We start from the raw sequence: 21,300 nt of genomic DNA on the forward strand, positions 1-21,300 counted from the left end.
ACTTGATTTTTTTTTAAATTATGTGCTTTTGAATGTATTGTATTAAAAGCATTCTATAAATACAAAATGTGTATACCAGAGATCTATTTGTACACCCCTTTGTATACTGCTGGGAGGGATGACCTATCTGGGCAAGAGAGCACCCAGACCAGTAACAGCATGGTTGACTCTGATGCTCAGAGTGGAAGGATGAAGTCAGGTAGAGTGATAGTCAGGAGAACAGGTAGGAGATTTTGCAAATGTTTGTGTGTGAGTGCAGAATATTCTGAATGGGGACGGTGAGCAGCAGAGGTGGTGGTACATATTAGTACCAATGACATGGACAGGAGTGGGCTAGAAGTCTTGTAAGGTAAGATTAGGGAGTTGAAAAAAGCTGAAGAGCAGGACAGGTGGTAAATTCTGGATGACTCCTGGAGCCATGAGCTAGGGAAAGTCAGAACATGAAGATCGTGCAGACAAATTGGTGGCAGGGGGCAGGGTTTCACGTTCTTGGATCATTGGAACCTTTTCTGGGGAAGGAGTGACCTGTAGAATGGGTTTGCTCCTGAACTCGTGGGGAGCCAATATCCTGTAGGAATTTGCTAATGTTGTTGGGGTGGGGGAGGGGGGGTGGGGGTGGGGGAGGGGGGGGGAGAGGTGTAGATGGTGGGGGTTTAAATTAGATTTGCAGAGGGATAGGAACCAAAGTGAAAGGGCAGAGGAAAAGGTGATTGGTGCCCAAGTTTGGACAGCTACTAGGGAGAGGGGAGATTGTGTAGGACAATGGGATTAATTGAAATGCAACAGGGATACAGAGTCAAAAAAAGTAACAAATACAGGGCTAAAAAGCAAAATAAATAAAGTGGATTACCTTGTATTACAGCTGCAGATTGGCAGGTATGATGTTGTGGCCATCACAGAGTTGTGGCTAAAGAGTGGATGTCATTGGGAGTTGAATGTCCAAGGATACACAGATAAACAGTATATCAAAAGGATAGGCTGGTAAACAGAGGGGGAGATGTGGCTCTGTTGGTACGGAATTACATTAAATCATTAGGAAGAAGACCTAGAATCATTGTGGGTTGAGTTAAGAAATCACAAGGGTAAAAGATACTGTTGGCACTTATGTACAGACCTCAAAACAGTAGCTGGGATGTGGACAACACATTACAACAGCAAATAGAAAAGGTTTGTCAGAAGGCCAGAGTTATTGGAGTCGTGGGTGATTTAAATGTGCAAGTCGATTGGGAAAGCCGGGTAGGGACTGGATTTTGAGTAGTCTCGATTGTCTACAAAATTGCTTTTGAGAGCATCTTGTTGATGAGCCCACTAAGGGATTGGTTATACTGGATTGGGTGTTTTCTAATACACCAGAGGTGATTAGCGAGCTTGCAGTAAAAGAATCTTAAAGAGGAAATGATCACAATGTGAATAAATTCATTTTGAGTTTTAACAAAGAGAAACTAAAGTCAGATGTGTCGCTCTTTCAGTCAAGTCAAGAGAATTACAGTGGCATGAGAAAGGAAATGGCCAAAGTAGATTGGAAGGGGGTACTAGTAGAGACGATGTAAGAGCAATAATGGATGGAGTTTCTGCAAGAAATGAGGAAGGTGCAGAATAAATACCTATCAAAAAAAGAGGAAATATTTGAATGGAAAAATGTTACAATTATGGTTGACCAGGGAAATCAAAGCCAATGTAAAAGCAAAAGAGAGGGCATACAAGGAAACAAAAATTAGCGGGAAGATAGAAAATTGGTAATTTTTTAAAAAAAACTTGCAGAAGTTAACTAAAAAAACTCACGAGGTAAACAATGAAGTATGAAATTAAGCTAGCAAATAATGTCAAAGAGGATACAAAAACTTCCTTCAACTATATAAAGAGTAAAAGGTGAGAGTAGATGTTGGACCACTAGAAAATTAAGCTGGGGAAATAATAATGGGAAATGAGGAGATGGCAAAGGAATTAAGAGTCTTCATTGTTGGAGATATTAGCAGTGTGCCAGATGTTGAAGGGTATCATGGAAGGGAAATATGTACAGTTTGTATTTCAAGGGAGAAGGTGCTCAAAAAGCTGAATGGTCTAAGGGTGGATGTCTCCTGGAACAGATGGACTGCACTCTTACTTTTGAAAGAAGTAATAGTAGAGATTGTGGAGGCATTGGTAATGATCTTTCAGGAATCGATAGATTCTGGTATTGTCCCAGAGGACTGTAAAATTGTATATGCCAACCCACTATTCAAGAGGGGAGGGAGGCAGCAGAAAGAAAATTATAGACTGATTAGTCTGACTTCAGTGATTGGGAAGATGTTGGAGTTGATTGTCAAGGATCAGGATATGGAATACTTGAAGGCAGATGACAAGATAAGCTAAAGCCAGCCTCGTTTTCTTTAAGGGAAAATTTTGCTCGACAAACCTATAGGAATTATTTAAAGTGACAAGTAAACTAGATAAAGGATATGCAGTGGATGTTGTGTATTTGGATTTTCAGAAACTTTTGACAAGGATTTGCTCGTGAGGCTACCTAAGATGAGAGCTTATGGTTTAACATTAAACGTACTACCATAGATAGATGTTTGGCTGATGTCAGGAAGCAGAGAGTTGGAATGCAGGGATCGTATTCTGGTTGGCTGCCAGTTGCTAGGAGAATTCCACAGGGGTTGGTGTTGGGGCTGCTTCTTTTTATGTTGTATATTAATGATTTAGATGATGGAATAAATGGCTTTGTGGCCAAGATTGAAGATTATACAATGGTTAGTTGAGGAATCAGGGAGGCTGCAGAAGGACATAGACAGATGAGGAGAATGGGCAGAGAGGTGGCAAATTAAATACAATGATTGAAAGTATTATGTCTATAATATCATACACTTTGGTTGAAAAAGTAAACAGGGAGACTTATTTTATAAATGGGGAGAAAACTGATAAAAATTGAAAATGGATGAAAAGGGTCCTGGGAGACTTCATGAAAGATTCTTGAAAGTAGACTTGCAGGTTGGTGAAGAAGGCAAATGCAATGTTCGTGGTAATTTCAAGTGAAATAGAATGCAAGAGCAGGAATGTGGTGTTGAGGCTTTATAAGGCATCGGTGAGACCTCACGAAGTATTATGAGAAACTTCGGACTTCTTATTTAAGAAAAGATTTGATGAATTTGGAGACGGTTTAGAGGAGGTTCACAGGATGATTGTGGGAATGAAAGGGTTATCATAAGTGTTTGACAGCTCTTGGCCTGTACTGGTTGGAATTTAGAGAATTGGGGGGGGTGGGGGGATCTCATTGAAATATTTTGAATGTTGAACGGAATGGACAGAGTAGATGTAGTAAGCTTGTTTCCCATGGTGGGAGGCCCTAGGAAAAGAGGGCACAGTTTCAGGATTGAAGGGCATCTAGTTGGAATAGAGGTGCTGAGGAATTTCTTTAGCCTGAGCTGGTAAATCTATGGAATTTGTTGCTATATGCAGGCGGTTGTGGAGGCCAAGTAATTGAGTGTACTTAAGGCAAAGATTGATAGGTTCTTGATGAGCCAGGACATCAAAGGTTATGAGGAGAAGTCTAGGCTATGGGAAAATAGATCAGCTCATTATAAAATGGCGTGGCAGACTTGAGGGGCTGAATAGCCAATTTCTGCTCCTACCTTATGGTCTTATAGTTGGAGTATTACTTTTCAGGAACTAATTATATTTTCCCCTCTTCTGATTGTTAAACTGCTTGATATAGATTTACAGATTTTTAAAATTCCAAATGATTATTAAATTCTATATAATGTAATCCAATTAAATTTTATGCAGTCATTCTGCAAATTATTTCTAATTCAACTATGTGTACTCATTTTTTCCCATTAAAAATCAATGCATTTACTTCTGCAGGTTTTACCAGATCCGTGCAACAATGAAATTGCCTCCCAGAGTTCCTCACAAGTTGGAAGCTAGTCTACTGAATCCATCAGGTAGGAAAATGGAACAATGCTTTATTATTTTACTAAGAAAGGGAAGGGTAAGATGGGGGATGGCAGCAGATAGATGGAATCAAATGAGGTAAGGCATGATGGATCCAGAGGGGAAAGATTAAAGACTGGAAGGTGATAAGTGGAGCCAGATAAGGGAAGGATGATTAAATAGAAAGAACCAGGTAAGGGGGAACAACAAATCTGAAGGGGGGGGGGGTGGTAGATAGAAAATCTCAGCAAAGGAAGAGAGAACTTGCGGAACAATGGGAGTGTAAAAAGAAAATGGAACGTGATTGACCTGAAATTGGAAAATGCAATTTCTGTAACTTGGGGTTGTAGGCTACCTCCTGTGGAATATGTTGCATGGTTCTTCTAGTTTGTGTTTGGCCTCTCCAGAACAGAGGAGAAATCCAAGGACTGACAAATTGATATGGGAAGGGGAGTTGAAATTATATATATATTCAACTAAATATAATCATTTTAATTTTTTTTAAGTTGAGAACAAAGAAAATGTTTAACAATATCATAGTGCTTTGTAAAATTTACCAATTGATAGACATTTTACTTCTTATTTAGGTTCCCAACTTGCCTTTGCCGCGGCTGTCCAAGATTACACAGCCTGCAGTAAAACCTTTCAAATTCTTTATAAAAATGAAGAAATTGTTATTAATGATGTGTTGCTCCTCAAAGTTAAAATGTTGCTTGATAGCAAAAAGGTAAACAATTTAATTTCAGATTCTACCTTGCATTTAAAATCACAATATCAAAAATGTCTATATTTTATTAATGTTGTATTAGAGATATTGAAAGCATTACACAGTTATCCAAATTGATATTTGTATTGTGCCTTTTAATGTGGAAAATCATCTCGAAGCCTCTCATATCAGTCACAAGATCAGATATTATGAGGATCATTGAGACTTCAGTCATAAGTTACAAGGAGTTTATTAAAGAAAAATAAAATGTGTTGAGTACTTCATAAAATTGGGCCAAGATGACATAAAATTATTTGAAACAAGAAAACAGCATTAAACTTTAATGTATATGGACAGTCAATCAAATATCTGATATTGGTAGAAAATCTGTCATGGATAAAATTAATTCTGAGTAAATTTGTAGATTGGGTTGGAGCTGAAATTGGTTATAGAGTCATGAGTGTACAGATAGTAGAGCAGTGGACAAAGCATGCAGCCTTGAGTTTCCCTGTGTTGATGGTCAGGGTGGAATGGGTGATGTTGCACTGGTTGGGATCTGCCATTGAAAAAATGCAAGATCCAGTTGCAGAGGGAACATATTTTGTTGGTAGGATCAAGAGTGTATCTAATTAAAACTGGAGCATTCAGCTTTTCAAAGGAAGGGTCACTGGCTAAGATGAGGATATTATTTAAATTATCCAATAAATTAGAATTCATTCTTGAATGCAACAGGGAGTAGGGGATGGATATCTTGGATAAAATTAACTAAAGTTTTATGAGAAATTTGAGGAGGGCTTGGTCAGAGATTAGAAAAGGAGTAGAGAAATGCAGAAAACACTGTGAAAAATATGGGTGGGATTTAGATAAGTGAGAGGATTTTGAAGAAGACCTGAAACAGGTAGAGTAAAAAGCACTGAAAAGGTGATGATTTGGGTAAATGTAGCCAAGTGCTATCATTTGGGCAAAGAGTATTGTCACCCTCAACTTGGATCTTCCTACAGTTTTATGTGGTAAAACTGTGACATTTTTAATTTTGAAAAATTTTCTGTTTCACAGTCCCAAGAATGCATGAATGGATCAGTTGAGGAAAAGCATTCTTAGCATTATTGCAATGTGTCATATTATAATTCTGCCAATAATTAATTTAATGTATTGGAATGATCATTTGTTTTGGGAAGTGAGTAAATTCATGGAAAAACACAATTTAAATACTGAAATATAAACATAATCGATACAGGTACACGATCCTTTATCCGGACATCTAAAATCCGCAAAGCTCTAAAATCTGGCAAGTGGGGACCGATGGTCGGGGCAGGCGGCCGGGGGGGGGCAGGCGGCCGGGGGGGGGCAGGCGGCCGGGGGGGGGCAGGCGGCCGGGGGGGGGCAGGCGGCCGGGGGGGGGCAGGCGGCCGGGGGGGGGCAGGCGGCCGGGGGGGGGCAGGCGGCCGGGGGGGGCAGGCGGCCGGGGGGGGGCAGGCGGCCGGGGGGGGGCAGGCGGCCGGGGGGGGGGCAGGCGGCCGGGGGGGGGCAGGCGGCCGGGGGGGGGGCAGGCGGCCGGGGGGGGGGCAGGCGGCCGGGGGGGGGGCAGGCGGCCGGGGGGGGGGCAGGTGGCCGGGGGGGGGGCAGGCGGCCGGGGGGGGGCAGGCGGCCGGGCGACTGGAAAGGGGGTGGGGGTGGATACAGCAGCACATTTCAGGTGGCCTTTTGGAAATCTGGAAAATTCCGAAATTTGGAACACACTGTCGCCCAAGAGTTCCGGATAAAGAATTGTGTACCTCTATTTGTTATTTTGAAATCTGAATGGAAATAAAAATTTTAAATTGATTGAAGGTGTCATAATTTATTCAATTTTATATCTAGATTGAAGAATCACTGAATGAAATGGATTTCCAGTTGTCTTTAGATCTCAATTTTACTGATAAAGATTTTACGTGAGTACTTGTGAAAACCTTGACTTTTTAATTTTAATTAGATAAATAAACACTTTCAGAACTGCTAATATAGCACCATCCTTTAAATGAGGAGACTTGTACTGTTAACAGTGTGACAGATGATGTCTCAGTAATGCCCAGTAGAACTAAGATAAAAACAGAGAAACAAGAGTCTCTGGTGGAGGTGGGAAGAGTTGAAAGGGATGTACAAAACTGAGATGTTGGAAATCAGAGGGCAGAGGTTTAAGATGAGAAGGAAAAGATTTTAAGGGGATCAAAGAAAGACTTTGTCACCAAAAAGATGGTTGCAATTTGGTACATGCCTGAGAAATTATTGAAGGTAGGTACTCTGAGTGTTTGGATGACCATTTGAATTGCCAAGATTAGAGAAGGCTAGGGATCAAGTATGATAAACGAGATTATTACAGATGGATATTCGATGGTCAATGTAGGCCTGTTTCTTGTACTTGTACTCTATAACTAAAGACAGAGCATTATAGAATATTGGGGAAATAGTGGATGAGCAAAGAAGGGTCATATTTCAGCCATGGTCTCACTGATGACAGAAGAGGCTGCATGGATTAAATGTCTGATCCAGAGCATAAAAGTTTCACTGTTATACTTTCAGGATCTACTACTACCTTAAATACTCAACTATCTGTTGGTATTAACCTCTGTAAAAATAAAGGCTATGAAATTGCTTCAGGTAAAATAACCGTGCTTGTCAACAGAGATGGAACATTTAGTCAAGATGGTGCATCATATCATATTTACCTAGAATAAATTCCAATATACAAGCAGAACAGTATAATTCCAAAATCTGAGATTGTCCTTATTGCCAGCATCATGACCATTTTTCATGACGTTGTAGCGGCAGCTACACTGCTCCTGCAATAACACGCACACAACCAGACAGGTTGAGCTCAGTGAGCAGACTGGTTTATTGCAGGCTGCTGGGCTGCACTTATACTCCCATCCCGGACCTGGCTGAGAACCGCGCCGGAGGGCACTGATGTCACCTGGGCGTCACATGGTCCACCAGCGTGGGTTTCGGAGCCCCGTGCTGGAAGGAAGGGAAACCCCCAACGGTGCCATTTTGGCTGGCTGCCCCGCTGCGTGGCTTACAAGCGGGGCCAGTTAGCCTGCCTCATGGTGAGTCGCCACACAGCCCCCCCACCCCCAGAACCAGCACCAATGTCCTTTTTCGCCGGGAGGCCTCGCTTCTTGGGCTGGGCAATGACCATGAGCTCGGTGGGATCGAGGTGCGCTGCCTTTAGCCTGTCCATGGTAAACAGCTCACGCCTGCCGCCAATGTCCAGTGTGAATGTCGAGCCGAACACTGTACAACCTTGTACGGCCCCTCATATGGTCACTTCAGAGGTGTCATGGTCGGGCCCCGCTGAACGAAAACTAACTCCACGGAAAACAGTTCACCTGGAACATGAGACGGGCAGATGCCATGCCTGGGCGGCGGTGGGGGTTTGAACAAGTCCAAGCGTGCCCTGAAGTGAGGAAGTAACATAACATAACAATTACAGCACGGAGACAGGCCATTAGGCCTTTCTAGTCCGCACCGAACCAAACACTCCTCTCTAGTCCCACCTACCTGCACAATGACCATAACCCTCCACCTTCTTCTCATCCATATACCTGTCCAGCTTTTTCTTAAATAATAAAATTGACTCTGCCGCCACTATTTCTCCCGGAACCTCATTCCACACCGCTACCACTCTCTGAGTAAAGAAGTTCCCCCTCATGTTACCTCTAAACCTCTGCCCCTTAACTCTTAACTCATGTCCTCTTGTTTCAATCTCTCCTACTCTTAACGGAAATAGTCTATCCACGTCCACTCTGTCTATCCCTTTCATAATCTTAAATACCTCTATCAAATCTCCCCTCAACCTTCTATGCTCCAAAGAATAAAGACCTAATCTGCCCAATCTCTCCCTGTACTCTAGATGCTTAAACCCAGGTAACATTCTGGTAAATCTCTGTACTCTCTCCACTCTGTTTATATCCTTCCTATAATTAGGCGACCAGAACTGCACACAGAAGTCTAAATTAGGCCGCACCAACGCCTTATACAATCTCAACATCACTTCCCTATATTCCATGCAATGATTGATAAAGGCCAGCATACTAAAAGCCTTCTTCTCCACCCTATTCACATGTGTTTCTACCTTCAGGGAACGATGTACCGTTACTCCTAAATCCTTCCGCTCTTCTGTATTCATCAATGCTCTCCCATTTATTACGCATGTCCTATTCTGATTCTTCTTACCAAAATGAAGCACCTCACACTTATCAGCATTAAATTCCATCTGCCATTTTTCAGCCCACTTTTCTAAGCAACCCAAATCCCTGCAATCCTTGAAAACCTTCTTCATTATCCACTATTCCACTTATCTTAGTATCGTCTGCATATTTACTAATCCAATTCACCACCCCATCATCTAGATCATTAATGTATATAACGAACAACAATGGGCCCAATACAGATCCCTGAGGCACACCACTGGTCACCGGCCGCCAACCTGACAGACAATTTTCCACTACCACTCTCTGGCCTCTCCCTTTCAGCCAATGTTCAATCCATTTGACTATCTCAAAATCTATACCTAAAGACTGCACCTTCCTAACTAACCTTCCATGTGGTACCTTATCGAAGGCCTTACTGAAGTCCATATAGACAACATCCACTGCGCTACCCTCATCCACATTCCTAGTCACCTCTTCAAAAAATTCACAAATCTGTGTTGAGTGCTCCTGATCAGACCCTGTCTATCCAGATATTTATAAGTACTATCTCTAAGAACTTTCTCCATTAATTTACCTACCACAGACGTCAAACTTACAGGCTGATAATTGCCAGGCTTCCTCCTTGAACCCTTTTTAAATAACGGAACCACATGCGCAATACGCCAATCCTCCAGCACTATCCCCATCTCTAATTCCATTTGGAAAATTACCATCAGAGCCTCTGCTATTTCCTCCTTTACTTCTCTCAATGTCCTGGGGAAGATCCCATCTGGTCCCGGAGATTTATCCACCTTCATATTCCTCAAAAGCTCTAACACTACATCTTTCGTAATCACTATATTCTCCATATTTACCCAATTTGCTTTTTTTCAATCTCACATATCCCAATATCCTTCTCCTTGGTGAATACCGAAGAAAAGAAACTGTTCAATATCTCCCCCATTTCCCTAGGCTCCACACACAGTTTTCTGCTCTGATTCACTAAGGGACCAATTTTGTCTCTCGCTTTCCTTTTACCATTAACATATTTGTAGAACCCTTTTGGATTAATTCTGCTTGCTATAGTCTCCTCGTACCTTCTTTTAGCTTTCCTAATTCCTCTCTTAAGATTCCTCTTACATTCAATGTATTTTTCAAACATCTCCTTTATTCCATGCTTCTTATACCTAATGTACGCCTCCCTTTTTCTTCGAACCAAGTTTCCAATATTCCTTGAAAACCATGGCTCTCTCAAGGTGGCGGTGCAGACATTCGACCAGTCCATTGGCCTGCGGGTGGTAGGCCGTGATGCGGTGTAGCTGGATCCCCAACCTGTTGGCGAGCTGTGCACAGAGCGCCGATGTTAACTGAGTGCCGCGATCGCTGGTGAGGTGACCCGGGCGACCCAACCATGCAACAGTGCTCGGGAGCAGGAGTCGGTGGAGGCGTCTGGCATTGGGATTGCCTCGGGCCAGCGAGTGGTGTGGTCCACCACCATAAACAGGTAACGGTTGCCTCGGGAAATGGGGAAGGGCCCGACGATGTCCACGTGAATGTGGCTGAAACATTCCTGGATGTGCTCGAACTCCTGTACGGGCGCCCTGGTGTGCCTGTGCACCTTGGATGTCTGACAATTAGTGCATGTTCTGGCCCAGCCCACAATCTGCTTCCGCAGCCCAAGCCATACGAACCATTCTGCCACCATCTGGACTGTGGACCTGATGGACGGATGTGAAAGGTCATGGATGTGACGGAAGACCTGCTTGCGCCACTGCTCGGAGTCGGGAGGTCTTGGAACCGCAGGCCCGTGATGGCAGTCTTCAAGGACTTGTCTCCTCATCAGATTCCTGGTCCCAGGCGAGCTGGTTGATGTCGAGGCCAGGCATCAGCGCACAGATGGCTGGTCGTGAGAGTGCATCGGCAACCACATTGTCCTTCCCCGCCTTGTGCCGAAAGTGGTTGGTAAACTCCGACACGAAGGAGAGGTGACGCTGCTGGCTGGCCGACCAGGGATCCTTTGCCTTCGCGAGCGCCTGGGTGAGGGGATTGTGGTCGGTGAAAATGGTGAAAGTCCTCCCCTCCAAAAAATGCACCGCCAGTAACTCGCGGTTACATTCCGGCAGGTGGAGCAGGCATCTGAAGAATGCCAGCGGCTTCCAATGTCCATTCACCTGTTGCTCCAGGATGGCACCGACGGCAGAGACATCGACAGAGAGTGCCATATGCAGGTCGGTCTGTGGGTGGGCGAGCATGGCAGCATTCGCGAGGGCGTCCTTGGTGGCATCGAATGCGGCGCGGCTTCTGGGTTCCAAGGGAGCATCCTGTGTCTGGCCACGATGAGGGTGAATAGCGGCTGCATGATGCGTACAGTTCCTGGGATGAAGCAGTTGTAAAAGTTGACCATACCCACGAACTCCTGCAGCCCCTTGGACGAAATCCAAGTCCCTGCCCATAGAGTCCATGAGGCACTGGAAGGTCTGAGCGACGTTCTTGAGCCCGAACGGCATGCGCAGGAATTCGAACAAGCCAAAGGGGGTGATGATGGCCATCTTGGTTATGTCCTCAGGGTACACTGGAATCTGGTGATATCCGCGCACCAGATCAACCTTGGGGAAAACTCTCACACAGCGCAGGTTGGCCGTAAGGTCGTGGATGTGAAGGATGGGGTAACGGTCAGGAGCAGTTGCCTCGTTGAGCTGTCGATAGTCTCCGCAGGGACGCCAGCCGCCGGAGGCTTTCGGGACCAGGTGGAGCAATGAGGCCCATTGGCTGTCGGACCGCCGAATGATCCTCAGCTCCAACAGGTGCGAAAACTTCTCCTTCGCTACCTGGACCTTGTCAGGCAGGAGCCGGCATGCCTTGGTGGGGATGTGGTGGAACACCCCATGGCGCGGCGAGGCAGCGGAGAACTGTGGCTTGAGGAGTGTCAGGAACTCATCCAGGATTCGCTGGAACTCGTCTCTGGGCATGCTGATCGTGGCCATCTGCGGTTGCTCCGAACGGGAGGCGTCTAGGCGAATGGCCTGGAAAGTACGGGTGTCCACTAGGCGCCTACCTCGAATGTCCACCAGAAGACCATATGCGAGTAGGAAGTCTGCACCCAGGAAGGCAGCTGGGAGGGACGAGACGATGAACCTCCACTCGAAATTCCATTGGCCGATCTGGAAGTGGACTGTCTTGTCTCCATACATCTGGATTGCCGTTGCATTGGCCACACGGGGTGCGGTCCACGAGGTCGGTTCCTGGACTCGATGGCCAGGGTGACGCTGAGCTGGGCTCCAGTGTCATCGAGGAACCTTCGGCCGCTCACTGAGTCCTGCAGGTAGAAGAGGCTGTGTCGTTGGCCAGCCGCTGCAGCCGTTAACAGCGGCCGGCCTGGTCGTTTCCCTGGGACAAGCAGGACTGATGACACTATTGAGCCTTGGCTCCCCAGCACTGGTGGTAGAAGCAGAGGCCTGGAATGGATGCTGTGGCCTTGGTTATGCTCTTGGGGGCCCCTGCATAGGCCGGGTGCTCTACCACAACACTAGGGACGGGCTTGGTGTGATTGTGCCCGTACCTCGTGACCTGCTGGACTACTGAGCCCTCTGGGAATTGTGTGAGCCATAGATCTTGGGCCTTTTTGGCGACCTTCCTCGGGTCGGTGAAGCTCTCCTGGACTAGCAGCAGCCGAATGTCCCCGGGCATATGGTCGAGGAAGATGCACTCGAAGAGTGGGCAGTTGGTGTGCTTACCCATGAGCCCGAGCTTCTCATCCATCAGCTCCATCGGGGACCTGTCCCCCAGGGCGTCAAGGTGCAGCATCCAAGTGTCTGGATAGTCTGAGGGACCCGATAAGCACTCGCTTGATGGTCTCGTATTTGTCCTTGGCGGGTGGGCACTGAACAAGGTGCAGCACGCGTCTGGTGGTGGCCTAGTCCAGGGCAGCGACCACATGGTAGAATTTGGTCGTGTCGGACGAAATGTGGCGAAGGAGAAACTGAGCCTCCGTGTGACCAAACCAGGTCTCCGTCTCCTGAACCCAGAATTCAGGCAGTTTCACAGCTATAGCGCTGATCCCAGGCTCACTCATGATGGGTTCAAAGATGTTTGAACCAGCCAGGGTCACCAATTGTAGCGGCAACTACACTGCTCCTCCAATAACACCCACACAACCAGATGGGTTGAGCTCAGTGAGCAGACTGGGTTATTGCAGGCTGCTGGGCTGCACTTATACTCCCAGCCCGGACCTGGCTGAGAATCGCGCTGGAAGGTGCTGACATCACCTGGGCGTCACGTGGTCCCCCAGTGTAGGTTTCTGAGCCCCGTGCTGGAAGGAAACCCCCGACGGTGCCATTTTGGCCTGCTGCCTGCCACGTGGCTTACAAGTGGGGCCGGTTCGCCTGCCTCATGGTGAACCACCACAACATCTGCATTTTATGCATCAAGCATCCCATATTTGTGTCAAAATTATTAATATATATGATATTCCTCTCTGTACTGAACAGTCAGTTGTTTGTACTTTTTTATTTGTTTACATTGTGTTTTGGTTTTTTTTTTGTACTACCAATAAGTGGTAATTCTGCCTGGCCCACAGGAAAAAGAATCTCAGGGGTTGTAAGTGATGTTATGTATGTACTCTGATAATGAATCTGAATAGTCAGGATCCCATCTGACCACTGATCAAAGGCTTCTAATCACAAAACTAATGCTTCACTATGATTTTCTTTTACCAAGGCAACTTTGAATCCATTTTACCTACTTATTTTGAATGCACTTTTCCATCTTTATGTGTATGATTAACTCAAGTTCATGGTATCCCACCCTCAACCACTTGCACATTAATTGCCCATTGATATTTTATATTTTAGACAACCAGCAACATTAGGGTTCAGGATTAAACCCAGGTGACCAGAACTGTGAGTCAGCTGTTCTATTTGGTTCCCACATTTCCGTCCTCTATTGATCATTGCCAGAAGTGATTTGAAAGAACATCAGTCTGTGTGGTCTGGTGTTAGAGGAAAACCATATGATTGATGAATCATTCAAGACCTACGTTTTGGCTGAGTCCTCAAGGTACGGATTCAGAATTGGCTTGCCTGTAGAAAGCAGAGAGTAATAGTACACGTAAGGTGTTCTACCTGGAAGTCAATAACGAGTTAAGTTCTGTAGAGATCTGTCTGGGACCCCTGTTCTTTGTGATTTTTATAAATGATCTGAATGAAGATATCGAGGGATGGTTCAGTAAGGTTTGTGGGTAATAACAAAGGTTGGAGGTGTTGTGTATAGTGTTGAAATTTGTTGTAGGTTACAACAAAATATAGATAGGATGCAAAGTTGTGTGAAAAGTGGCAGATGAATTTTAATCTGGATAAGTATGAGGTGATGTATTTTGGAAGGTCAAACCTGAAGGCAGACTACATTGTCAATGGTAAGATACTTAACAGTGTGGAAGAACAGAGGGACCTTAGGATCAAAATCCATAGATCTCCCAAGGTTCCCGTGCAAGTTGATAAGATAATTATGAAGGTCTATGGTGTGCTGGGCTTCATTAGTTGAGGGTTTGAGTTCAGGAGTCGTGAGGTATGGTTGCAAATCTATAAATCTCTGGTGAGACCACACTTAGAATATTGCGTTGGGTTCTGGTCATCTCATTATAGGAAGGATGTGGAAGCTATGGAGAAGATGCAGAGGAGATTTACCAGGATGCTGCCTGGATTGGAAAATGTGTCTTATAAGACAAGGTTAGCAAAGCTAGAGCTTTTCTTATTGAAGCAAAGAAGTATGCGAGTTGACTTGGAGGTTTGCATGATAATGCGAGGCATAGATAAGGAAGATAGCCAGCACCTTTTTCCCCAGGGCTGGAGTAACAATCACCAGAGGACATCTGTATAAAATGAAGGGAAGAGATTTTAGGGTAGACGTCAGGGAGTGTTTTTTTTTTACATAGAAAGTTGTGGGTGCCTGGAATCCATAGTCAGGGGTCGTGGTAGAGGATGGAACATCTGTGGCAATGAAAGAAAATAGAGGGTTAAGATGTCAGGAGGGCTGTTTATTTTTGGTAGATATATACAACATCACAGGCTAAAAGACCTCTTCTGAGCTGTAGTGTTCTATGGAGGTGTCTGCATTAAAAGACTGGTGAAAAAAAAAGAATGGCAAGGGGAGGAATAACAGACAGTGTTAATTGGATATGATAAGATGACAGGATAGAGGAAAGGTAAGAATTGATTGGAGGGGGTTATTTTTGGCTCTGAAAGGAGACAGGGAAAATGGAAGAGATAGAAAGAGACAGAGCTAGAGGAAAGGAAACATGGAGAAAGATGGTTTGAGGGGGCTCACAGAAACCAGAGAAGTTTATGTTTATGCCATGCAGTTGGAGAGTGCCCACACGGAATATGAGGTGTTGTTCCTTCAATTTGCGGATGGTCTCAATCGGGCAGCATACGAGACCATGGACAGACATGTCGGCAAGGGAATAGGGCGAGTTATTGAAATGGGTAACCACTGAGAGATTACTGCTATTGCGGCGGACAGAGCTGAGATGCTCAACAAAGAGATCTCCCATTCTATGTCCATTCACTTAAATGGCCTTCGTTGGCTAGATGAATAGAATTTAAGAGCAGAGAAATTATGTTGCAATTATACAAGATACTGGTGAGGCTGCATCTGGTGCACCTGTACTGTGTGCATTTCTAATCTCCTCACTTGGAGGCTGTTGGGTTGGGAGTAGTATCAGGTTTGGTACATTCACAGAGAGATGAGTCTCCACACACTGTCACAATCAAAGGTATCTTTTTATTGTACACTCATGAATTAAATAGGGGAGGACATCAAATGGTGCTTAATTATTCAAACTACTCAATAACTAAATAGACTTTCACGTCGGACTCAAATTGGACTCCAATATTGGTGGCCGCCTATCCTCTACACCAGGGGTGTCAAACTCAAATTCACGGAGGGCCAAAATTAAAAACTTGGACTAAGTCAAGGGCCGAACTAAATATTTATTGAAAATTTTCAACAACATCTGCATGTTTTCTCTTCTTTCAACATATGTAATGTTAAACTTTTTCTTATTAAAATAAAAGTTTAATAATAGTTTTGGATAAACTCTTTCGTTGTCATTGTCATTGGCCCATTTCCTTTAGCGTCTGAAACCGTGCACATGACGAGTCAATGAGGGATGATTAAAGCAGAGGTCTTCAAACTTTTTCTTTCCACCCACAGACCACCTTAAGCAATCCCTTACTAATCATAGAGCACCAATGGCACAGGGACGCAAGTGGAAAGAAAAAGGTTGAGAACTGTTGTATTGTGGTAACTCCACATCTGATTAGGTTGATTGTTAGGCAAGTGGTCAGAGAAGGACCCCCCCCCACCCCAAGAAAGGCTTAAATCACAGGAACAAAATAAGCTTCCGTCTCACTGCTCCCAATCTTACACACAGTCCTGATGTGGAATGTGGGGTCGCAGCTCCACGTTCACCCGAGTTCAGGTGCTGTCTGTGTGGAGTTTGTACGCTCTCCCCTTGTCTTGGACCAACAGGTCGGTTGCCTGACGAAGGCACCCGAACCCCCCGTTGAAATGCCGGCGTCCGGGGCGGTGGAGGAATTGGCTGAGAAGAACTGCGATCTCACGGCGCCGGGCTCGTCTCCAACAAAAGGAGCGGGAGGCAGGGTCCGCCGCGCACGGAGTGAGGGGGAAGGCATCGCCAACGAGACGTTCAGTCCGGCGTCGCCGCTGAAGCGCAGACCCAGCGAGGATGGTCCCCAACTCCAGCCGCGTCTGTGTGTCCGGGAGCCGGGCGGGCTGAGTGCGGCGCTCCGATCCCTGGGATTCGGGACTCTGAAATCCCTCCACACCTCCGACATCTTCATTTTCACCTTCAGTCTGCATGCGCTATACTGGCGCGGCAGCCAGCGGGCCAACTCTAATATATATTTAATATGATCTTGCGGGCCAAATATAATTATATTGCGGGCCAGAGTTTGACATGTGTGCTCTACACAGTACGAGACTAAAACTATAACTGTGTAAGAGGGTCATTGAGTGCAAGGGTCCTCGATACCAGTGGCTGCTTACCCAACCACATTCTCCCGCATATGTACACACTCACAGACCGGGACCTCTAAATACAATCCCGATTCCCTATACCACCAGGGTGTGGCTCACTGCAAGCATTAGTCTGTTGCAGTTCTACAGCCCAACTAACTTACCCATCACTTCTCCAGTGTCATCCTCAATCGCGACTTGATGTGGAGCAGTGCTCATTGCCAGAACCAAGAGGCAGAAAAGCTTAAACTCATATGTGTTAGAATTTTTATGATTCTGAGCTGGCCCTCAGCTCAATGATGATGCTGTGTCATTCAAATGAGCCAGCGGTAAGGTGTGCAGTAATGGGTGGCTGGAGTCCAACCTTGATTGGCAGGTGATGCGACCTCCGACAAGATCAGTGGTTCTCAACCTTTTTTCACTCACATACCACTTTTAAGTAATTCCTATGCCATTAGTGCTCTGTAATTAGTAAGGGATTGCTGAAGGTGGTATATGAGTGGGAAGGTTGAGAATCACTGCTCTAGACCCAATTGTTACTGAAATATTTTGCTTGAGAAAAATTGACATTGGCCCATTTCCTTTGGATTTATGAAACCATGCACGTAATGAGTCAATTAGGTACGATTAAAACCATGGTTTTCAACCTTTTTCTTTCCACCCACATACGACTTTAAGCAATCCCTTACTAATCACAGAGCACCTATGGCATAGGGAATATTTAAAGTGGTATGTGAGTGGAAAAAAAGGTTGAGAACCACTGGACTAGATTTCAGACCAGAAAGTCACGTGATGCTCTGCAATGCACATATAACATTCCACCCCTCAAAAGTCGCTAACAAACAATTATTAAAGGGTTTCTAAACTACAAAATCTTAATGAAATGCTATAACCATAGAAAATGTACCTAAAATGGCAAAAATTAAGAGAAACAGAATATATACAAGTGCCTTCTGGATGTGGAACATTATCAATCTGAGGTAATGTATTTGAAAATGTCAATGCTCCCTCCCCCCTCCCCGACCAAACAAGGTCATTGAGTTTCCAATGGAGTAGGATGCTGTGGGAACTGTTACCTGGGGTGGTGGGGTAATTGTTTGGTCACTGACTCGCATGCTTGATCTCTCCAGCTTAGTCACCAATGTTTGCAAACAGGCAGTGCAAGGTCATTCATAGGGTGCCAAAGCCCTCTTAGTCAGAGCGAGCTGCACATTGGCTTCACACTTGGGCGCTCCAGCAGAACACAGGCCAGCAGGCGTGCATTCAGGTTGTACTGGTATTACCGTGGGAGCGCCCCGTTTTTCTATGCTGTTGTCTGGCTCCAGGATGCCATTCCTGCTCGTGCTCCTTTGCATGGTTGCAACATATTGCCTATGTTGGTTCACTCACACCCCATTTTAAGTAATCCCTATGCCATAAGTGCTCTGTGTTTAGTAAGGGATTGCTTAACGTGGTTTGTGAATGGGAAGGGAAGGTTGTTCTAGACCCAATTGCTACTGAAATGAAAAATTGTCATTGGCCCATTTCTTTTGGAGTTATGAAGCCATACACATAACGAGTGAATTGGGTACAATAACTTTTTCTTTCTACCTACATACCTCCTTAAGCAATCCCTTACTAATCACAGAGCACTGATAACATAGGGATTACATAAAATGGTATGTGAGTGAAAAAAAAGTTGAGAACCAAAACTTTAAATGATTGCCAGGAGTTAACAAGTCCATAACCAAAAGTGAAATTAAATATATTTTTGCACAGAAATACCACAATATTGCTGTAACAAAGTCCCAGCATTAAGCTGGCTTTGGTTGTTTACACTGAACTGAACAAAGCCACATAATGCCGGGTCTGTGTTTTTTTTTTACATAGCAAGCTGGCATTCTGGGAGCAAAAGAGGCAGGAAATGTAACACAGCAGTGTTGGTGTAACATATAACATACTGTACTTGATGGCATGTTAGACCCACTTTTTGCCCAAGAAATGGATCAAAAATCCATTTTTGATTTTCCCCCGTCTTGTATACAAAGTTGAAATTGGGGCAGTCAGGAGGGGGGTTTGGGGAGTGGGGCGGTGGGATCAGCCTTGGGGCTGGTGGGATCAGCCTTGGGGCTGGTGGGATCAGCCTTGGGGCTGGTGGGATCAGCCTTGGGGCTGGTGGGATCAGCCTTGGGGCTGGTGGGATCAGCCTTGGGGCTGGTGGGATCAGCCTTGGGGCTGGTGGGATCAGCCTTGGGGCTGGTGGGATCAGCCTTGGGGCTGGTGGGATCAGCCTTGGGGCTGGTGGGATCAGCCTTGGGGCTGGTGGGATCAGCCTTGGGGCTGGTGGGATCAGCCTTGGGGCTGGTGGGATCAGCCTTGGGGCTGGTGGGATCAGCCTTGGGGCTGGTGGGATCAGCCTTGGGGCTGGTGGGATCAGCCTTGGGGCTGGTGGGATCAGCCTTGGGGCTGGTGGGATCAGCCTTGGGGCTGGTGGGATCAGCCTTGGGGCTGGTGGGATCAGCCTTGGGGCTGGTGGGATCAGCCTTGGGGCTGGTGGGATCAGCCTTGGGGCTGGTGGGATCAGCCTTGGGGCTGGTGGGATCAGCCTTGGGGCTGGTGGGATCAGCCTTGGGGCTGGTGGGATCAGCCTTGGGGCTGGTGGGATCAGCCTTGGGGCTGGTGGGATCAGCCTTGGGGCTGGTGGGATCAGCCTTGGGGCTGGTGGGATCAGCCTTGGGGCTGGTGGGATCAGCCTTGGGGCTGGTGGGATCAGCCTTGGGGCTGGTGGGATCAGCCTTGGGGCTGGTGGGATCAGCCTTGGGGCTGGTGGGATCAGCCTTGGGGCTGGTGGGATCAGCCTTGGGGCTGGTGGCAGGCTGTTGAGAGAATCCCGGCGGCCTGCTGTCGATTGCCGCACTGGTCATTGCTGTGTTGAGAAAGTGTCAGTTTTGAGGGAGATGAGTCTGGACATGAAGGATTGCATTCAAATGTTACTTTTATTAACACACTGTAGTGAACAAGGACAGTAGTCGGTGTGTGTCAGTTTAACTGATTTTACTGGAACTCCTGTGTGAACTTATAAGCATAACCCCCATAATACTTTGCTGCCTCCGGGACCATTGTGACGTCAGCCTGGCGGGCTGGCAATGCTCCCAGTGTCTCAGAGCTCTCTGCTCTTTGCGAACCTACACCTCCGTGATCAGATCAGAGCAGCCTGCTACATGACCCCCCCCCCCCCCCCAAGAACTGGTGTCAGGAGGTGATGAGTCCATTCGTTGTATAAAGTTATTCCATTTAGGTGGGTGAAGTCTCCATCGTCGGCACGCTACCGGCACCTACTGCTCCAGGTCAACATGTACCAGCTTGAGGCAGTCAGTGGTGAATGCTTCTTCCCTGCCTCCAATGTCCAGTATACACATTGTTCCATTGGGTTGGAGCAATTTTTAAGGACTTTCATACGGCAGCTGAAACAGTGTTCGATGCATGCCCCTGCTCATAAACACATACTAGCAGTCCTTGAGCTTCCTTGGGACCTAGGAAGAGCTAGACCATGGCATGAGGTTGGGACAGGTGCCAGGGTGCTGACTTTTTCCTTTAGTCACGTCCAAGAGCTGTGAGCAGTTCTTCTTGTCCTTGGGTCCTGCTACGAGTTTACCCAGGACCATAAATGGGGCTCTATACACGAGTTTGGGGGAGGACGAGGCCAGATCTGCTTTAGGCACAGATTCCCAGTAGTACCCATGGCAGTTTCAGTCCAGTTGGGGCCATTGAGTCGAGCCATCTGGGCAGTTTTTAGTTGGCCATTGGACTGCAGGTGGTAGGCCGTGGTGTGATGTAATTGGGTGCCAAGGAGCTAGGATAGCACTGAAGTTATGTCAGTTGGCAGCCCAAAATGAGCTATCCAATTTATGATGAGGGCCCTGGTACAGGATGTCATAGATGTGTCCAAGAGTGGTCCTGCCCTTGTCCATCCGGAGAGGGTCTTTGACATGCCTCTGAATCTTGGAGGTCTGGCAGTGTATGTAAGTTGTGGCCCAGTGACCGACCTGTTTAAGCAGGCCAGGCCATGTAAACTTGCCAGTGACCAACTGCGTCGTAGCATATCTAGATAGGTGCAGTAAGCCATGAATGGCATCGAACACATGACACCTCCAAACTACCAGTACGATGGGTTTTGGTGGCCGGTGAATACGTTGTTGAGAAGCGTAGCCCCATAGGGTCCAAACCTCACATCCTCCAGTTTGAGCCCTGAAATGGTGGTACTGTATCGCGGCATCCTGTAGCTGTGCTGCTGCCAGAGTGGTGTAGTCGATCTCAAGAGCCAAAGAGCTAATTGATTGAATGGGCGTACAGGAGAGTGTATCTGCCATGAGATTGCCCTTGCCTGCAATGCGCCTGATGGTAGTGGTATATTCCGAGATGTATGAGCAATGCCTCTGTTGTCTTGCGGACCATGGATCAGACCTCTTAGCAAAGGCGAATGCCATGGCTTCTGGTCCG

The 21,300-nt window shown here is 46.3% G+C and overlaps 1 protein-coding gene across 4 annotated transcripts in view; it reads left to right on the forward strand.

The window, feature by feature from the left end:
* The window catches only part of fam135a (family with sequence similarity 135 member A), a 210,493-nt gene that overhangs the window by 31,010 nt on the left and 158,183 nt on the right, over window positions 1-21,300 (forward strand). For 3 of the 4 annotated variants that reach the window (XM_069886143.1, XM_069886142.1, XM_069886144.1), the window contains 3 exons: window positions 3,844-3,923; window positions 4,500-4,639; window positions 6,479-6,549. In XM_069886143.1, the coding sequence (XP_069742244.1) occupies window positions 3,844-3,923; window positions 4,500-4,639; window positions 6,479-6,549 (291 nt within the window). Of the gene's footprint in view, window positions 1-3,843; window positions 3,924-4,499; window positions 4,640-6,478; window positions 6,550-19,652; window positions 20,099-21,300 lie in introns of those variants that run through there. The other variant, XM_069886146.1, reaches the window with a different exon arrangement.

The sequence above is a fragment of the Narcine bancroftii genome, chromosome 6 (assembly GCF_036971445.1).
Source record: "Narcine bancroftii isolate sNarBan1 chromosome 6, sNarBan1.hap1, whole genome shotgun sequence".
Classification (NCBI taxonomy): Eukaryota; Metazoa; Chordata; class Chondrichthyes; order Torpediniformes; family Narcinidae; genus Narcine; species Narcine bancroftii.